Source organism: Elephantulus edwardii, unplaced genomic scaffold, assembly GCF_000299155.1.
Source record: "Elephantulus edwardii isolate Elephantulus edwardi_28Jun2011 unplaced genomic scaffold, EleEdw1.0 scaffold00223, whole genome shotgun sequence".
Taxonomy (NCBI): Eukaryota; Metazoa; Chordata; class Mammalia; order Macroscelidea; family Macroscelididae; genus Elephantulus; species Elephantulus edwardii.
The window spans coordinates 2,852,735-2,873,681 of NW_006399973.1; the positions used below are offsets into that span (position 1 = coordinate 2,852,735).

Consider the following 20,947-nt stretch of genomic DNA (forward strand, 5'->3'; position numbering starts at 1 on the left):
TTAAGGACTTTTTTTAATAGTATTTTAACAAAAGTTTACAGAAAACTTGGATTTTCATTCATTCATTGTTGCACATTTTTCCTCCTTACCACCCACCCACCCCACCCCAGTTCTCTTTCTCTTTAAAAAGTTTCATTCATTGTTGCACAATTTCCTCTTTAAGGACATTTTCTTCTAAACTATCCTTAGTAACTCTGTAGACCATGAATTGCTTTTAAGCTCAGTATTTTTCTAAACACTCAATACTAGGTCTTTCGTATTTCCTCAAGTATTCTTTGACCCTGATTAAGGAATAATTTTACAGATAACATACTAAGCAGCTTTGTAGTGGATTGTTAGTATTTTCTGTATTAGGCCCCCAAAAGAGGTAAGATAATAGGATTTTTTTATTCTTTAGTTCTTATAATTTCAGCATCTAACAGTACCTCATACATAGTAATGACTTATAAATGCTTATTGAATAAATGACCACTTTTCTTTTTTAACATTGAAAGTTATTTATTGGACATCTTTACAAAGAAAGCACTCATTATATTTGGAAGATTTTTATGTTAACATTTCTGTTTCTTTTTCCAACATTTTAAGCTCATAATCTTCATCTTTTTTAAGACAGCTCTTCAGCAGCTTTTAAAAATTGGAAAGGCTTTAAATAAGTGACTTTGCATACAAAGGCATACACATCTTGAGAAAAGTGTTCTTATTGGTATTTTGTTTTTTGTGGTTTTGTGGTTTTATTTTTTTTTTCTGAGACCAGAATGTATACATTTACCTTCAGCAAGTCACTTAACACCAGCATATATTTGCTTCAGCAGTAAAAATTGAGGTCAAAATAAAAGGTCAAAGAAAATGTCAATGATTACCAAACAGAATTTTTAAATGATGAGAAAAGAACCCCAAATAATATATCTGTTTATTTTATCTGTCTTTAGCTCTATTCATCTGTCTGGGTTTTAATTATTATACTAGTTTATTTACAAAATTCAAATACATTGTTTTCTAGAACAGTTTTTTCCAATTTCCCTAATCCCTACCCATCAAATTGTCCATCCCCAACCCTATTATGAATCCCCTCTCCCCCTGTACATCCTTATCCTTTTGCTTCCACCACCCCCCCTTTGGATCTTTATACTCATTCTACAAAAATGGTTTTATTCAATATTTGTCATTGTGGAACTGAGTTTATTCAGCATAATGCTCTCCAGTCCCTCCCAGGTTAGTCAACCAAAGTGCCCACCAGCAAAGAAACAGAGAAGCTGTGGTATATTCACATAATTGAATACTATGTAGCACTTAAAAACAAGGAACTCATGAAATATTCTACAAAATGGGTGATCCTGGAGGACATTATGCTGAGTGAAATATCTCAGTCACAAAAGGACAAATAGTGCATAATGCCACTGTTATAAACCAGGACTAACATGGGTGTTAGGAGGAAACTAAGAAAAGAGATGATATATAATGTACACTACATTGAAACAGATGAGGGAAAGAACTGCTTAAAAGGAATGTATGATTAGGTATTATTTGCCTGACAACAATCCAGAGTAAGAGCTGCATAGCAAAGTGGACTGAGGGGAGGGAGGGAAGAAATAGTGCAACAATGAAAGAATTTTTTTTTTTCAAAAGTGAAAAAAAGGAAAATATGCAACAATGAATTAATGGAAATCTAAGTTAGTTCTCTATAAACTGTCCTTTAAAAATCTCAATTAAAATAAAAGTATAGTAAATAAAAAAAGAAATACCCTTTGCAGAAAGACAGGAATAGAAGTATGGGCTACTAGAGCCAGAGTTTGCACCAACAAACAGTACCTTTAAATGGAAATTACTGTCTCTGTATTTTTAGCATGTTTTGTTTATATTACAAAGGATAATCTTTTAAATCAGATTACCTGTGTGCTGCAGTCTATGCATTGTGTGAATATACTACAGCTTCTCTATCCATTCATTTGTTGATGGGCACTTTGATTGTTTCCATCTTTTTGCTATTGTGAATAACACAGCAATAAATGTAGGTGTGCATATACCTGTTTGGGCAGAGGGTATTTCTGAAAGCCTGACCTGCTAGCCCTCATCACAGTCAGAATATCTAAATCATCTTTAGATCATTGATCCCTTTGGCACTCTGATAAAAGGTGTGGAATTCTCCTTGCTGATTGTTGTTATTAGGTGCCATAAAGTTGATGGTAGTGGTATTACTGTGTACTGTAGAGTCTGAATCAGATGCATAGCTGACTCTCTGGTGGGTTTTCAAAGGCAATTAATCGCATGGGAGGAGATTGTCCATCCTCCCACGGAGCATCCGGGGGCCTCAAACTGTGTGGCATGGGGATTCCAGCTCAATTCTTGCCACTAGGCCGCCAGATCTTTATTAAGTTGATTACGATTCATAGAAATCCTATGAAGTGATAAAAAGTCTACCCAATCTTGTGCTATGCTCACCATCTCCACTATGTGAAGCCCCTTGTTGGTAGTCACAGTGCCAGTCCATCTTATTGGAGGTCTTTCCCGCCTTTGTGTGTGTGTGTGTGTGTGTGTGTGTGTGTGTACACCATCAAATTGGATCTGGTACAGGAGGAGATCGCCCCCCCTTCTCCAGCAGAGCGTCTCATGGATTGGAACCGTGTACCTCTGCAATTGTAGTGCAGCTTCTTGCCACTAGGCCACCAGAGTTCCCTAGATCTTTCCCTCTTTTGCTGACTCTCTACTTTTCCAAGATGGTATCTTTTTCCAAGGACTAGTGCCTCCTGATATCCTGCCCAGAGGAATTACCTGGTTGTACTTTCTCCTAGGCAGAGTTACTTGTTCTTTTTGCAGTTCATGGTATCTTCAGTACTCTTCCATTTATTTGAAATACATTTCGGAGGAATCAGTTCCTCTTTGGTTTTCCTTATTCTCCTTGTGTGAATGGATATATAATCCAGGATTTCACGGAGTTAAACAACATCCCTGAAAGCCTTTCCTGGAAACCCAGGTTAAAAAACCTTGCTGTGGCAGGGAGAATGTCAGTGGTGTCCTGTACTGGCTAGAGCCTGCAACTAGAACAGTTTCCTATTGGGCTTTGAAAGAATAGAAAAATCTGTGTTCACTAAAATAGTTAATCCCTTCTGGTACAGCAACTGCATGTGTAAGCCATGCCAAAGGAAGCTACAAGACACCGCTTAACTTTCCGCTCTAGCTTTTTTCACTTACTCCTGCTTGCACCACTCGATTGCCTCCATTCCTCATCCTGTACATTCTTATAGACACAGAATTTGGTAGAAAAGCATGTGAGAAAAAGAGTCAACACTTACAGTGATCTCAGGAATGTGAGTTATCAGTAATTTTAGCTTTCATGTTGGGATCATATGCTAAAAAAATAATCTTTTCTCAGACATTCAGATCAGAATGAATGTGTTGTTGTTGTTGGTCATTGTCTTTGAGTACAACCCATAGTGACCCCACGAACTTTGAACCCTGTTCTCTCCTCTGCCATCCTCAGACTTCCTGACAACTAGAGCCCATTTCTGCACTCACTGTGACAATCCACCTACTTGAGGGTCTTCCTTTCCTTCATCAACCCTTCACCTTTCCAAGCATCATGTTCCTTTCCATGGAACACCTCTCCTAGCAACATGCCCAAAGTGTGTGAGACAAAGCTTTATCATCTTTGCCTCCAAGGAGCAATCTGGCTACACTTTCTCCAATACTTATGTATTTGTTCTTTTGGCAGTCCATGGGATGTTCAGTCCTCTTCAACACCACAGCTAAAAAGAGACATCAGTTCTTCTTCTGTCATCCTTAGTCACTGTCCAGCTCTCAGACACATAGCAAGTGATTGGAAAGACCATGGGCTGACTCACACACACTTTAGTCCTCAAATAGACATCATTGCTCCTCAATAATTTAGAGAGGTCCTAACTGCAGACTTCCCCAGTGCAATACATCTTGTGATTTCTTGACTGTTGATACCATAGGTGTTGATTGCAGATACATGTAAGAAGAAGTTGCTCACAGTTTCAGTCTTTTCTCTGTCTTACCATGATGTTTTCTTAACATTGAGACATAATGCATATTGAAGGCTGCAATCTTTGATCTTCTGAAACAAGTGCTCCTACAAGTCCTCATTTTCAGCAAGCAAGGTTCTGTCATCTGCTTAAGGCAGGATTTTTTATGAGTCTTCCTCTAATTTTGATACTACATTCTTCTTCATAGAGTCCAGCTTCTTGCATAATTTGTTCAGCATCCAGATTCAATAGGTATGCAGAGAGAATACCACCGTGACACACTCCCTTCTTAATTTTAAACCATTGAGTGTTCCAGGAAGCATTAAAAGAAGATGGAAAGAGTATACAGAATCATTTTATCAAAAGGAATTGGCTGACACAGAAGAATTTCATGAAACAAAGTATAAGCAAGAGCCTGTGGTGATGAAGGAAGAAGTTCAAGCTGCTCTGAAAGTATTGGTAAAAAAACAAGGCCCTAGGAACTGATGACATACCAATAAACATATTTCAACAAACAGATGCTGCCTGGATGTGCTCACCAATTGTGCCTAGTTATCTGGAGGATAACCACCTGGCCAACTGACTGGAAGAGATCTATATTTGTTCCCATTCCAAAGAAAGGTGACCCGACAAAGTGCAGAAATTATAGAAGAGTATCATTAATAACACATGCAAGCAAGATTCTGCCTAAAATTTTCCAAAAAAGACTGGACCAGTAAATCAACATAGAACTGTCAGAAGTGCAGGCTAGGTTTAGTAGAGGCCATGGTACTAGGGATATTAAAGGTAATGTCAGATAGCTCTTGGCTGGAAGCAGAGAGGACCAGAGCAATGTCTATCTGTGTTTCATCGACTATGCAAAGGCATTTGACTGTGTAGATCACAACAAACTGTGGCTGACTTTGAGAAGAATGGGAATCCTGGAACACTTGATCGTGCTAATGCACAGCTTATATTTGGACCAGGAGGCAGTCGTCAGAACAGAGCAAGGAAACACTGCATAGTTCAAAACTGGGAAGAGTGTACTCCAAGGATGTGTCCTATCTCCAGACCTTTTCAATCTATATGCAGAAGAGATTATCCAGGAGATGGAGCTCTATGAGGAAAAATATGGCATCAGGATTGGATGTCAGACTTATCAACAATCTGTTTTATGCAACCTTGCTTGCTGAAACTGAGGAAGACCTGAAGCACTTGCTGCACAAGGTTAAGGACTACAGCCTTCAATATGGGTTCACACTCAACATCAAGAAAACAAGATTGTCACCACTGGGCCAATTGGCAGCATCATGATAGATGTGAAAGAGATTAAGATTGTTAACAGCTTTAGTTTGCTTGGCTTCACAATCAACACTCTTGGTACCAGCAGCCAGATCAAAAGATGAATTCATTGGGAAAGTCTGCTGTCAGAGACCTTTCCAAAGTACTAAAGAGCAGTGATGTCAGTCTGGAGACTAAGGTGTGACTGATACAGGCCATGTTCTTTGCAATTACTATGCATCAGAAAGCTAGACAATGACTAGGGGTGATAGAAGGAGAATTAATACCTTTGAGCTGTGGTGCTGGAGAAGAGTATTGAATATACCATGGACTGCTAGAACAAACAAGTTTGTCCTGGAGAGGGTTAAACTAGGCTGCTCCTTGGAGGCAAGGATTTTGAAGCTTAGTCTGACATACTTTGGACATACATGGAGGGACCAGTCCTTAGAGAAGGACATCATGCTTGGGAGGATTGAGGAAAAGCGCAAGAGAGGAAGACCCTTGATGAAATGGATGATTCAGTGACTGGGGTAATAGGGGTAGGTGTATCAGGCAATAAGAATGGCACAGGATAGAGCAGGGTTTAGAGCTTTTGTACGTTGGGTTGCTGTGAGTCGCACGCAACTCGACAGCACATAACAAAGTGTTCCCTTGCTCTGTTCGCACAACATCCCCTTGGTCTAGGTATAGGTTTCTCATGAGCACAATTAAGTGCTCTGGGATTCCCATTCTTCTCAATGTTACATGTAACTTGTTATGATCCACAGTCAGATGCCTTTTCACAGTCAGTAAAGCACAAATAGATTACGTTAGGCAGATGACACAATCTTCCTTGCTGAAACTGAGGTGAACCTCAAGCACTTGTGTAGAAGGCCAAGGATTGTAGTCTTCAATAAGGATTGAAATGTAACATTATGAAGATGAAGACTCTCACCACTGGGCCAACTGGCAGCACTGTAATAGATGGAGAAGAGCTTGAGGTTGTTAACAGCTTCATTTTGCTTAGCTCCATATTCAACACACTTGGCACCAGCAGTCAGGAAGTCAAAAGACGAATTGCACTGGGAAAATCTACTGTTAGGGACCTCTCCAGAATACTGAGAAGAAACAGTGTCAGTCTAGAAACTCAGATGCACCTGATCCAGGCCATGGACTTTGCTTTTACGTGTTATGCATCAGAGAGCTGGACATTCACCTCAATCTCTTCCACATCCATCATGATGCTGAGTGGCCCACTGGTGAAAATCTTGTCTTTTTGATGTTCAGCTTCAATCCATATGGAGGACTACAGTCCTTGACCTTCTGCAGCAAGTACTTTAGGTCCTCCTCAGTTGTTCAACAAGCAAGGCTGTCATCTGCATAGTTTGTTGATGAGTTTTCCTCCTGGCCTGATGCCACATTCCTCCTCATAGGGCCCAGCCTCACAGATGATCTGTTCTGCATATAGATTGAAAAAGTATGGAGGCAGGACGCCTCCCTGACACACTCCTTTCTTAATTTTGAACCATCAGTGTTTCCTTGCTCTGTTCTGAGGACTGCTGCTTAATATTGCAACTCAAGGCTTAAATTGTTTTTCCGTTCTCTAAACTTGAGAAATGTAGAGTGAATTCTTCCCTTTTTATTCTCCAATTCTAACTCTCTATACATTCCATTATAATACTTTGCCTTGTCTTTTCAAACTGCCCTTTGTTCAGCTATTTTACTTTGGCATGTTTTCCCTTGTTTTGGCTTCTCAACACTGTAGTGCAATTTTTAGAGTCTCTTCTGGCATCAATTTCTGTTTTTATTTCCCTCCGTCTTTGTAAAGACCTCTTGCTCTCTCTATGGATAGTACCTTGATGTAGTCCCACAACTTATCTGGTCTTTGATCATTGGTGTTAAGTACTTCAAACCTATTCTTAAGGTGGTTTTGAAATTCAGGTGATCATTTTTTGGTTCTGGCAGACTTGTCTTCATTTTGTTTGGCCTCAATTTGAACTTGCACACGAGTAACTGATGGTCTGACTCACAGTCTACCCTTAGCCTAGTTTTGACTGCTGATAATGAGCTTTTCCAATGATTCCTTCCACAGATGTAGTCAGTCTGATTCCTGTGCAGTCCATCAGGTGAGGTCCATGTGTAATTTTGCCAATTGTGTTTTTTTTAAAAAGGCATCTGCAATGAATAAATCATTAAACATTCACATTTCAGTCATTATATTTCCAGTCTCATTTCTGTCACCAAGTCTGTATTTTCCAACTACCGTTCCTTCTTCATTTCCAACTTTTGCATTCTAATCACTGATTATCATTAATTCATCTTTAAAAAATTTTTTTTAAATACTTTCTATTCGTTTGCATACAAAATTTTTATACATTGTGTTTCACACTTTCCTTGATTCACATTATGTTTCATACAATCATTCTCATAAGTTGTGCTTTTTTTCTAAAATTAATCCCCATTAAACTACCCATCATTACCCTATCCTTTCAGGTCCCTGCCAGATCTTTCCAATTTCCTTTATCCCCTTCCTCCACCCACCAAACTGTGCACCCCTGTAATTTTTCCCCTACCTACTCTCATTCCTCTGCTCCCATACCTTCCTCCTTGGTCCGCTATACACATTTTACTAGTTATCCTTCCATTTTTACATTAATTTTGTGTATTTTTATGTAGTATTTGTCCTCATGAGACTGAGTTAATTCATTCAACATAGTTCTCTCCAGTCTTTCCCAAGTTATGTAGTAGTTTTCAAAATTGTTGTCCTGAGTGCTGCATATGATTGTACTACAATTTCTCAGTCTATTCAATTGTAGTTAGACATTTAGGCTGTTTCCATGTTCTTGCAATTATAAATAACACTGCTGTGAACATTGGTGTACAAATGTCTGTTTGTGTCTTAGTTCTAACTTTCTTGGGTTGTATTCCTAGCAGTGGAATAGCTAGGTCATGAAATTTCTGTGTGCAGCTTTTTAAGTAAACACCAAACTGACTTCCAGAATGGTTGTACCATTTTACAGTCCCACCAACAGTGTATGAGAGTTCCAATCTCTTCCTATCTTTTCCAACAATTATTGCTTACTGTCGTGTTAAACTTTGCCACTGCAACTGGTGTGAAGTGGTACCTCATTGTAATTTTGATTTGTATCTCTTATTGCCATTTATTTTGAGCATTTTGTCATGTTTCTGTTGGCCATCCAAATTGTCTTCCTCCCTGAAAAGATTTTACATGTCTTTTGGCCATTTTGTAACTGAATTAATCTTTTTCTTGTGGAGGTCCTGTAATATTCTGAAAACGTTTGTTATGAGACCCTTATCTGAGATGGTAGTGCTAAACGTTTTTCCCCCAGTCAGTGGATTTTCTTTTTATCCAATTTGAAAGTTTTTGTTGTGCACAGGGATTTAATCTGTAGAAGGTCCCATTCATCAATTTTATCCTTTCCTGGTTATATATTTCTGGCTGTACTTGTCAGCCTGTTTATACCACAGGGTAGGCTTCTAAGCTTGGTCCCAGTTTATCTCTTATGAACTTTATGGTTTGGGGCTTTACTCCCAATGTATCTGATCCACCTTAAGTTGATTTTTTTGTGTATGATGTGAGATGTGGATCCTGGTTAGCTTTCTGCAGGTAGCAGTCCAGCACCATTTGTTGAAAAGATTGTCATTTTCCCATCTGATAGGTTTTGTTTCCTTGTTGAATTTCAGTTGACCGTGGATAGATGGGTTCATTTCTGGGTTCTCAATTCTGTTCCATTGGTCTATGTACTTGTCATTGTACCAGTACCATGCTGTTTGGGTTATTACAGCTGTATAGTAGGTTTTGAGGTAGGGGAGTGCTATGTCTCCCACTTAATTTTTATTTTTCAGAAGTGCTTTGTTTATTCAGGGGTTTTTTTGCTTTATCATAAACTTGTCAATTACTTTTTTGATCTTGAAATAATAATTTGGTATCTGTATTGAGATTGCAGTAAACATGTGGATTGTTTTTAACAGGATTGTCATTTTCTCTATATTGAGTTTTCCTATCCATGAGCAGGAAACATTTTCCCATGTATTTAAGTCTTTTATTTGAAAAAATGTTTTGTAGTTTTCTTTGTAAAGGTCTTTTGTGTCTGTGATTAGGTTTTTTCCTAAGTATCTCATTAATGCATCTTGAGTACACGTTTCGTTAATTTTGGACTGCAAGATATGGTAAAAATTTTCAGTTCTCTCCTCTTTGGCTTTAGTTGCAGGACCATATAATTGAATAATAGTCATATTAATAGGTCTTCCTTATATCGGTATGGGTAATATCCTATCACTCACAACATTGTACTTCAGGATAGAACTTGACATTTACTTTTTTACTATGAATGCAACACCATTTTTCTTCTGTTTTTCATTCCCAGCATTAGTATACCACGTGATTATCTTGTTTCAAAGTGGAGAGAGGCAGCCCATGTCATCTCACTAATGCCTAGAATGCCGATACTCATGCATTCCATTTCATTTTTTCATTTCCGTTTCAGTTTTCCAGCATTCATGCTTTGTACGTTCCAAGTTCCAGTTATTAAAGGATGTTTGCCACAATTTTTCCTTATATCAGTTGACTTCCAATCTGTGTTCTACCTTTAATACTATAAATATCCATGTTCCTGTACTACTGTTTATGGATTTTCAGAGGCCTGTTACTTAAGAACTGGTTGTTCTTAGTCTGTCTTATTTTGGGAGCTCTACTTAAACCTACCCAACATGGGTGACTCTTGTAGCATTTGACACACTGGTAGGTGGTATAGCTTTCAGCATCACAGCAACCCACAAGTTAACCCAGTACAGCAAACTGACAGACAAGTGCTGTACTAATTATAACAATGTATTCCCCAAATATAACAAACTGACAATTTAGTGTTGTACCTCTGATAGCAAATCAGGCTTCACACAAGACCCAGGAGCTGGAGGCCAGAGGACCCAACACACTATTAATCACAGAGGCTCACCTTTTGGGTCCTAACTGCTTTAAACAAGAGGCTCCCAGCCCCCAATTGATTGTTCATCAAAGAGGTCTGCTTTCCAGATCCCAACTGCTAAATAAGAGGCTCCCAAGCCCCACCAGCTATTAATCACACAGCCCTACCTCCTGGGTCCTAAATGCTTTAAACAAAAGGCTCCCAGTCCCCAACTAACTGTTAATCAGATTAAAAAGTGTTATTTTAATTATTGGATTCTTTACCACCCAATAATTAGTTACATAAATATAGAACCCCTCTACCCCATCCTTCTATTTAGGATACTGTTATTAACATTCAAAGATAGTTATGTATTTCTGTATTTGAAATACACAATTTTCCTTAATATTCAGCTAAGTCTCTATAAATACATTAATATAAATGACCTACAAGAAGGGAGCTCTGGTGGCCTAGTGGCAAGAAACTGTGCTGCTGAAATAATTATCCCCAACACACTAATTTAGTAATATTTTGTCAATTTGTGACTGTCCCAAGAACCTTTATGGATTTTAGTTTAGTTGACCACTTTTTAAAAAATTTCTATTCATTTTAATGAAATTTTACAGAGACTTAGGGTTTCCAGTCACTCATTGTTGCACTTTTCTCCCTGCCCATCCCCCTCCCCATTCACTCTTCTCCTTGAAAAGAAAAACTCTTTCATTATTATGCAATCCCTCCCCCCAAATCCACTCCACTGTGCAGCCTTCATTCTGGACTCCTGTCATGACAGTAATACCTAATCAGATATCTCTTTTAAACAGTTCTCTCCCTCATCTGTTTCAATACAATATACATCATTCCTCCCCTCCTTTTCTGCCTTCCCTCAAACCTGATGTCAGTCCTGTTTTACAACAGAGGCCCTGTGCAGTATTTGTCCTTTTTGACTGAGGTATTTCACTCAGCATAATGTCCCCCAGGGTCACCCATTTTGAATAATATTGCATGAGTTCCTTGTTTTTTAATGCAGCATAGTATTCCATTGTGTGAATATACCACAGCTTCTCTAGCCATTTGTTTGTTGATGGGCAGTTGGAGCTCTTTGCTTTTGTGAACAAAGCCACAGTAAACATGGGTGTGCACATATCTGCTAGGCTGGTGGTTATGGTTTCTTTAGGTAAATTCCCAGTAGTGGAATTGCTGAGTCAAATGGAATTTCTATTTGCAACTTTTTGAGAAAGCGCCATACATCCTTCCATTGTGGTTGCACCATTTTACACTCCCACAAGCAGTAAATAAGGATTCCAGTTTCTCCACAACCTCAGCAGCATTTGTTGTTTGCTGTTCTGTTAAATTTTGCTATTCTTACTGGGATGAGATGATATCTCATAGTTGTTTTGATTAATTGACCACTTTTAATTACCTGGCACCAACATACTGATTGTACTTCTAGTTGTAAGTACTTCTTTAAGTTATAGGGAATAATGTTGAAATTAATGATTAAACTAGTTTCTCACTGATAGATGGTGTCATATTGGTTTCTTCTTTTAAAAAATTTTTATTTTATTTTATTTGTGTGTGTGTGTGTGTGTGTGTGTGTGTGTGTGTGTGTGTGTTTGTGTGTACTGTCAAATCAGATCTGACTGGTACAGTAGGAGATTTCCCCTCCTTCTTCAGGAGAGCATCTGGTGGATTTGAACCGCATACTTCTGGGATTGCAGTGCAGCTTCTTGCCACTAGGCCACCAGAACTCCCTGTCATCTTGGTTTCTGTATCCAGAAACTGGCACAGTTTTTCAAACAAAAATGAAATGCTCGATAAGGATTGAATTTACTTACTCAAAATAGATTTTTAGAATTGATCAAAAGGAGGTTAACAGGTACATGTCTGGCCTTCTGTGCCAGATAAACCTAGATAACCAGGTTTTGAATATCTTTTCTACTGGCAGTGGGCCTTCAGGTAAACCCATGTCTTGTTTTCCTCATGAATACTAAAATTACTGTTTTGGCGGGGTTTGGGGGACTTTTATTTTTTGTATTGTAAAATATTTTATTGTAGCATAGTACTGGTTTTTGGCTTTATATCAATGAAGAGGAATATTTTCACTGATAATTACAGTCTCTTCTAATTGTTATGTGCTGTCAAGTCAGATTCATAGCAACCCTCTGTACAACAATCCTAAACTCTGTTCTATCCTGTGCCAATCTCACTGTCTCTGACACACCCACCCTGATTACCCCAGTCACTCCATCCTTCCACCTTATAGCAGGTCTTCCCTTCCTGCGCTGTCCCGCCACCCTCCCAAGCATGATGTCCCTCACCAATGACCGGTCACTCCTTGCAACATGTCCAAAGTATGTCTGATAAAGCCTCAGAATCCTTGCCTCCAAAGAGCAGCCCGGTTTAACCCTCTCTAGGATGAACCTGTCCATTTTCTTAGCAGTCCATAGGACATTCAGTACTCTTCTCCAGCACCACAGCTCAAAGGCATCAATTCTCCTATCCTCCCTAGTCATTGTCTAGCTCTCTGATGCATAGCAAGTGATTGCAAAGACCATGGCCTGTATCAGGCACACCTAATTATTTTAGTTGAAATTTATCAATCTAGTACTATTTACCATTATGTCTTTTACAAAGCATACTTACTTTTAATGATTTTGTTTTTTAATTGATAGGAAAACATAAGTACTCACAAGGTCTGTAAAATAAAGAGAATACAATAGTGCAGTATTATAATATCAGAAAATTCTTGCCAACATTTCAAAAAACAATATTTTCCTTGATTATCATACTTTTTTAAAATTAATTTTAATGAATGTTTACAGAGACTTAGGATTTCAGTTCATTCATTGTTGCACTTTTCTCCCTCCACAACCTCCCCCCAGTTTACTCTTCTCTTTGAAAAGTAAAAGAAAAATTCTTTTATTGTTAGACAGTTGCTCCTCCCAAGTCTACTCCAGTATGCGGCCTTTGTTCTGGACTCCTGTCATGACAATAATACCTAATCATATATCTCTTTTAAACAGTTCTCTCCCTCATCTGTTTCAATACCGTATACATAATTTATCCCCTCTTTTTCAGTCTCCCCCAACCCCTGTGTCAATTCTCTTTTTATAACAGTGGCATTATGCAGTATTTGACTTTTTGTGACTGAAGTATTTCACTCAGCATAATGTCTTCCAAGGTCACCCATTTTGCATAATATTGCATGAGTTCCTTGTTTTTCAGTGGAGCATAGTATTTCATTGTGTGAAAATGCCAGAGCTTCTCTATCCATTCATTTGTTGGTACTTAGGTTGTTTCCAACTCTTGCTATTGTGAACAAAGCCGCAATAAACATGGGTGTGCATATATCTGCTTGGATGTCAGTTATGGTCTCTTTGTGGTATATTCCCAGTAGTGGAATTGCTGGGTCAAATGGTATCTCTATTTGCAACTTTTTGAGAAAGCGCTATACATCCTTCCATAGTGGTTACACCATTTTACACTCCCACCAACAGTAAGGGTTCCAGTTTCCCCACAACCTCGCCAGCATTTATTTGTTGCTTGCTGTTCTGTTAGATTTTGCTATTCTTACTGGGATGAGATGATAACTCATAGTTGTCTTGATTTGTATCAAAGTTATTGTAAGGTAAGATAATATGTACTTAGAACGCTAGCACAATGCCTGCTCAGTAGAGCCGGGTGTGTGTGTGAGATTTTAAGAACAGTTTCTTTTCATTCAAGTAAAGCCTTTTTCATAAATAACTTTATTAAAGCATTATACCTATTTTCAGATGTTAATAAATTAATAAGACCATCTTGAGGATAAATAAAAATATATAATTGTGTTTTATTTTAGATCTGAGATCCGTGTAAATATGTAATTTATATTTCTCCTAATGTTGCAACTTTGTTTGTTTTAAGGGACATATTTGGAGAAGACTGTGTCAGTGTCAAAGATGGCTCTGCTCTTAGTGTCACAGTAGATGGGAAAACTGCAAATATAAACTTGGATACACGGGTATGTCCCTTACATTTCGGAAAATTTGGAAAATAAAGGAAGACATAATCTTGTAACTGACAAGTTACTTTTCATTTTGACATCTCTTCCAAGTTAATTTTTCCTACATTTACTTTGTTATCAAGTTCTTCTCCCTACATATTGGCAGATTTGAAATTTTGCATTTTGTGCTTTTTATTTTTATTTATCATTCTGACATAAGTGCTCTTCTATATTACTGCATAATACATATTGCTATTATTATTTTATTTTTGTGTTTTCTGGTATATAACTTAATTTACTTCGACACTTCTCTAGTTTGATATCTAGTTGATTCTAGTTTTTTTATTACTTACGTTTTCCAAAGAATTTACTCTTCTTTTTACACAAACAGGATACAAGTGATATTTCAAAAACAGGATGATAGGGTATGAGGCCTGTTCTGATCTCATACTAGCAGATCTGGTATAATTATTTCACAAGTTTAAATTACTGTTACTTTTATTATAAGGTTGTTATTTAGATTAGAAATGTAAACAAATAACATATTTTCAATTTATTTTTTGTGTTCTTGGACTATTTGAGTGTTTTGTGAAAAAGGCTAGAATTTTTAAATTTTTTTTTTAATCTCAGGAAAATAGACTAAGGGCATGAATAAATAATTCACTAGAGAAGAAATATACCTAGCCAGTACACATATGAAATCCATCTTTACATTCACTCAGTGATTAGAGAAAATATGGATTATCGTGAAAAATGACAGGACCCAGTAATAATGAAAAAAATAGTGAAATATCTGTTCTTGTGTCCTATTAGAGGGAGTATTTTTTTCCCACTAGTTTATTTACAAAGTTCTAATACAAATTTGAACAATTTTTTTTCAATTTTTCTCACCCTCCCCACTCATCAAATTGTACAATCCAATGATGAATCCCCTCTTCTCCCTGTACATCCACATCCCTTTGCTTCCAGCTCACCCACCCCTCTTGGATCCTTATACTCATTCTACAGTAATGGTCTTAGACAATATTTATCCTTATAGGTGGAGGGAGTATTGATTTGGTGATTCATTCTCTCTGTAAGGCAGTTTGATGGTATGCTTCAAAAGCTTTAAGAAGGTTATACCTTTAACGCATAATTCCACCAAATTTGACTGAAGAATATAATTAACTAGACAAATGAGCAAGGGTTTCTATTTAGTATTGTTTGTTTTTGTTGTGTTGTTGAGTGCCATCAAGTCATAGGCAACTCATCATGACCCTATGAACAAAAGTCCTCAACACCTGTGTGACTTTCATCCTTTCTCCATGTTCATAGGGTTTCCGGAGGCAAGCATGGAAGTGGGTGTCACTCCTGCTTCCAAGCGTGTTTTAACTGGGGAGCTCCACCAAACACTGTCCACCATGGGTAGCCATTAATGCATTTGACACCACGTCAGTGTCACAGTGTTCAGCTTCACAGCGACCACAAGTTACCACTATACAGCAAGTGGACACAATATTTAAAAAATAAAGAGCCCTGGTGGCCAGTGTTGGTCTGCTAACTGAAAGCTCAGGAGTTTGCACCCACCAGCCTCTCCGCAGGAGAACCAAGCAGTCTACATCCATTAAGATTTACACTCTCAGAACCCTCACATCTACTCTCTCCTCTGGGGCTGCTGTGAGTCAGCATCAACATAACAGCAATGAAGTTGGGTTTTTTTTTAATATCCAAAAAATTAAAACTAAAAATCCTCAGACTCACTGCCTCTCCACCGCTGCCTGTCATTGGTTTCTGAGGCTGTAAATCACAATGGAAGGAAGTGGTCCATCTTTCTCCTGAGGAGCTCTTGGTAGATTTGGGTTAGCATAGCAACTCACAGTAGACTGTGCCACAAAATTAGAAGCTGGTAGATTAAATAACTCAATAAATAATAGATGCTTTATGTTATTATGAAGGAGACCTGTTAGTGCAGCGGTTAAAGTCTTTAACTGCTGCCTGAATAGTTGGCAGTTTGAACATACTAGTCCTCTCCACAGGAGAAAGATATGGCACTGTGCTTCCAGAACGATTTACGGACTTGGAAACCTAGTTATTAGTTGATCTTCCATATAATAGTTGTAAACTCAAATTGAAGAGCATGTTTGTGCTTTCACTTTCAGATTGTAGAATGTGAAGAAGGAAGTGAAGATGATGAATCCCTCCGAGAAATGGTGGAGCTGGCTGCACAAAGACTCTATGAGGCCCTTACACCAGTTCATTGATAATTTTATTATCTCATTATACATTAAAGCTTTTTTAAAATAGTTGATTCTACCTCTGTTACTTAAAATATGTTAATTTCTTTGGAGTAATCTGTCTACTTTTAACATTACTTCCATTAGCTGCCATAGACTTTCATTTTCTTTCTTTTTTTTAAAAAACTCATTTCAACACTCCACACAATGAAAACATTCTGTTTTGATCCAAGGGTTTTCACTATCTGATAATTTCATTTGGGACTATTTTTTTTCTCTCCTAATCAGATAACCAGGCCTTTCTTCCTAGTCCTTCTTAGTCCAGAAGCTCTGCTGAAACCTGTTCAGCCTCACAGGAAGCCTCCTCTGGTCACTGCACATAAAGGCATTAGCAAGGAATTGGGAGCTGGCTCCACCCACACTGGAGGTAGAATACTACCACTAAATGACCGGTGGCCCCCCTTGGACCTTACATGGGTTTTATTCCTACAGCTTGAATAAGTAATTACCAATTAATATTGCTAAATTGTTGTTGTTATTGTTGTTGTCGTTGTTGTTATGTGTCGTCGAGTCGCTTGCGACTCATAGCAACCCTATGTACAACAGCACTAAACTCTGCTCTATCCTGTGCTGATCGCACTGCCTCTGACACACCCATCCGATCACCCCAGTCACTGAATCAATCCACCTCATAGAGGGCCTTCCCCTCCTGCGCTGTCCCTCCACCCTCCCAAGCATGATGTCCCTCTCCAAGGACCTGTCCATCCTTACAACATGTCCAAAGTATGTTAGACTAAGCCCCAGAATCGTTGCCTCAAGGAGCAGCCTGGTTTAATACTCTTCAGGTTTAATCTGTTTGTTTTCTTGGCAGTCCATGGTACATTCAACACTCTTCTCCAGAACCACAGCTCAAAGGCGTCAATTCTCCTTCTATCCTTCCTAAGTCACTGTCCAACTCTCTGATGCATAACAAGTGATCACAAAGACCATAGCCTGTATCAGACGCACCTTAGTCTCCAGAGTGACACCATTGCTCTTCAGTACTTTGGAGAGGTCCCTAACAGCAGACTTTCCCATGGCAATACATCTTTTACTTTCCTGGCTGCTGATGCCAAGAGTGTTGACTGTGGAGCCAAGCAAACTAAAGCTGTGAACAATCTCAATTTCTTCTCCATCCATCCTGATGCTGCCAATTGGTCCAGTGGAGAGAATCTTTATCTTCTTGACATTGAGCCTCAATCCATACTGAAGGCTGCAGTCCTTGACCCTCTGCAGCAAACATTTCAGGTCCTTTTAAGTTTCACTGCTAAATTACCAATTTATCTATTATCCTGGAACCAAGTACTAAATAAACTGCCCATTATTTTAGGAATTTTTTTCTTGTTTTCAGGCATGTATGTACAGCTCTCATTGAAATGTTTAAGATCTACTTATACCATCTCTGATGATCTAGTGGTAAGGAGCTGCACTACCAACCCAAAGACACATGGTTCAAATCCACCAGCTACTTCATTTGAGAGAGATGGGCAACTCCTGTATGTTCCTGCCTGTGGAGGAAACCACTAGAGGGTCAGCTATGGATTGATTTAACTCAGTGATACAGAAAAACAACATGCCATTTGAATCAATTTATCTTACTGTATTAGGAAAGAAAATACATTGTCATTTTTCTTTTTATACCCATATTCTAGATTTTAATTAGAGACTATCATTGTGTTTTTAATCCCTTTTCAGTTTTCCTCTGGACATGCCTGCCAAATTTCATTTTTATGTTTTCAAAATTATTACTTTCATGATTGAGTAGTGGTATAGTACATAATATGTTGAGCTGCTAACCCAAAGGTCAGTGGTTGGAACCCGCCAACTGCTCTGTTGGAGAAAGATGAATAGTCTCCTCTCAGAATTTACAGTCCAAGATCTCAATGGAAGGTCACTATGTATGAGTCCTAATCATTTGGTGGCAGTAGGTTATACCTATGCATTCAATTCAGGCATACTCAGAATATAAGTGTTATGCTCCAAGGGTACTCGGATGTCAATTGTTAGGTTGTTTCATGGGTAAAATAGTTACTAATCACTAGCCCAGTTTTCTACATTTCCACTTCGTGCAAATTTTTAACTAGACCAGTCCTATGCTGGGTAGTATGTGCTTGAGGGTGCATATTGTTGTTATAGCTGTCAGTATCCACTCTAAACAACATGAGTACAGAGTAGGCACATAGGGTTTTCAGAGCTGACTTCAGAAGCAGATCACCAGGCTTTTCTTCTTGTGCTTCTGAGGGGTTTCTCACAAATCCTGTGTATAATCAGCTACCATTTAACTGCAGCTTCTTAAGGCTGATCTGGTAGCCTAGAGGGTAAAGACTTGCACTGCTACCTCAAAGGCCAAAACCATCAGCTGCTCTATGAGAGAACGATGGGCAATCTCCCATGTAGTTTACAGCCTCTGAATCAGTTCCAACTTGGCAGCCCTTTCTCCAATGAAAATGAGCCGACTTTTCTCCAGATGATGACTGCAGCTAATAACCCCTCACCTTCAAAGCCATGTTTGCTGAGAATTGTCAACACTTTCACACTAAGTCACCAGTTAGCGACATCTGTAAATTGATACAATTTAGTCATCATCTTGACTCTTTAGTGGCATAACCATTGATCAATGTACCAAAAATAATTGACCAGCACTGACATATTTCAGAAGTGCCATTTGCTTGGAAGCAGGAGTGGCATCCATTTCCGAAATAGCTTGCCTCCAGAAACTATGAATTTAAAGAAAAGATGAAAGTTTTCTTTTTCAGGACTTTCATTCATAGATAGGGTCGCTATGAGTTGTCTAAAACTCACTGGCACTTAATACCACTATCATATGATCAGGAGCTAATGGTAGTGAAGTTCAATCTGAAGGCATTGATAGAAAATAAGGTCCCAGGTATCTGTGGGATACCAATATTGTTGTTATGTGCCATTGAGTCACTTGTGGCTCAGCAACCCTATGCTCAACAGCCCTGAAAGCTGCTCTATCCTGTTCCAAATTCATTGTTTTCCACACACCTAACCTCATAACCTCAGTCACTGTATCAATCCATCTGATTGATGGTCTTCCTCTCTTTCTCCATCCCTCCACCCTTCCAAGCATGATACCCCTCTCCAAGGACCAGTCCTTTGCAATATGCACAAAGTATGTCAGACGAAGCCTCAGAATCCTTGCCTTCAAGGAGACTGGTTTCACCCTCTCTAGTGCAAACCTGTTTGTTCTCCTGGCAGTCCATAATATATTCAATACTCTTCTCCAGCAGCACAGCTCAAAGGCATCAATTCTCCTATCATCCCTATTGTCCAGCTTTCTGATGCATAAAGACTATGGCCTGGATCAGGCGCACCTTAGTCTTCAAATTGACATCATTGCTCTTCAATACTTTGGAGAAGTCTCTGACAAAAGAATGGGAATCCCAGAACACTTGATTGTGCTTACATGAAACCTATACTTGAACCAGGAGACAGAGCAAGGAAATACTGCATGGTTCAAAATTGGGAAGGCTATATGCCAGGGATGTGTTCTATCTCCATACCTTTTCAATCTATATGCAGAACAGGTTATCTGGGAGGCTGGGCTCTATGAAGACAAATGTGGCATCAGGATTGGAGGAAGATTCATCAACAACCTGTTATGCAGGTGACACAACCCTGCTTGCTGAAACTGAGGAGGACCTGAAGTGTTTGCTGTAGGTGGTCAGGGACTGTAGCCTTCAATATGGATTGAAGCTCAAGAAAACAAAGATTCTCACCACTGGGCCAACTGGCAGCATTATGATGGATGGTGAAGAGATTGAGATTATTAACAGCTTCAGTTTGCTTGGCTCTATAACCAACACTCTTGGTACCAGCAGCCAGGAAAAAAAAGAGAAATTGCACTAGGAAAGAGAACACTACATGGTTTAAAATTAAGAAAGGAGTGCATCAAGTTTGTATCCTTGAACCATACCTTTAAAAAAAAAATAGAACTTTTCATGAAATTGTGTGTCATCCTTGCACCAGGGCCATAAAGGATTTTAACTTCAAAGTTCAGTTGTTTTATCCTAGCCTGCCTAAAGTACAATGTTCTGTAAATCAGTTTAACAGCAGACTGATGTGATTATTTTGAACTACTACTCTCCCACTACTTGCCACTTTCACACTACTTGCCACTTGCACAAACAACAAAATCTGAATCGCTTTTCTCTTTCTTAGGAAATTGCCTTCCGGCCAGGTGTAATTTTTTTTGGATTTGAGGGCAGGGCCGAGTACACGCTGGTGTACTCACCAACATTTTTTGAGTTGTTGAGGCCGTGGTGCTGAAGCTGTGCATCACTCGTGACACAACTTTTGAAGACCCTCACTCAACCTGATCCAGGGGACTGTGAGCCTACAAGAGGGCACTACTGCAAGCCTAGCACATAACTCTAATAAGAATGCGTAAATAAATAAATGCATTAGCCAGAACTTCTAAACTGGCAAAAACAGGATACCCCTTTTTGGGGAAACAGCTACCGCTTGTCCTAAAACTAACTGGTATAGTCTGTTATAGGTCACCAAGAAGACAACAGGACAGTAAATCCCCAGCAGTGGACT

General features: G+C 38.8%; 1 protein-coding gene across 1 annotated transcript in view; it reads left to right on the forward strand.

Annotated features, from left to right (window-relative positions):
- CPSF3 (cleavage and polyadenylation specific factor 3, 73kDa) overlaps nucleotides 1-16,369 on the forward strand; it is a 96,399-nt gene extending 80,030 nt beyond the window's left edge. The window contains exons 18-20 of the mRNA XM_006898201.1: nucleotides 4,601-4,636; nucleotides 14,051-14,147; nucleotides 16,268-16,369. Of these exons, the coding sequence (XP_006898263.1) occupies nucleotides 4,601-4,636; nucleotides 14,051-14,147; nucleotides 16,268-16,369 (235 nt within the window). The remainder of the gene's footprint in view (nucleotides 1-4,600; nucleotides 4,637-14,050; nucleotides 14,148-16,267) is intronic.
- The last annotated feature ends 4,578 nt before the right edge of the window (nucleotides 16,370-20,947 follow it).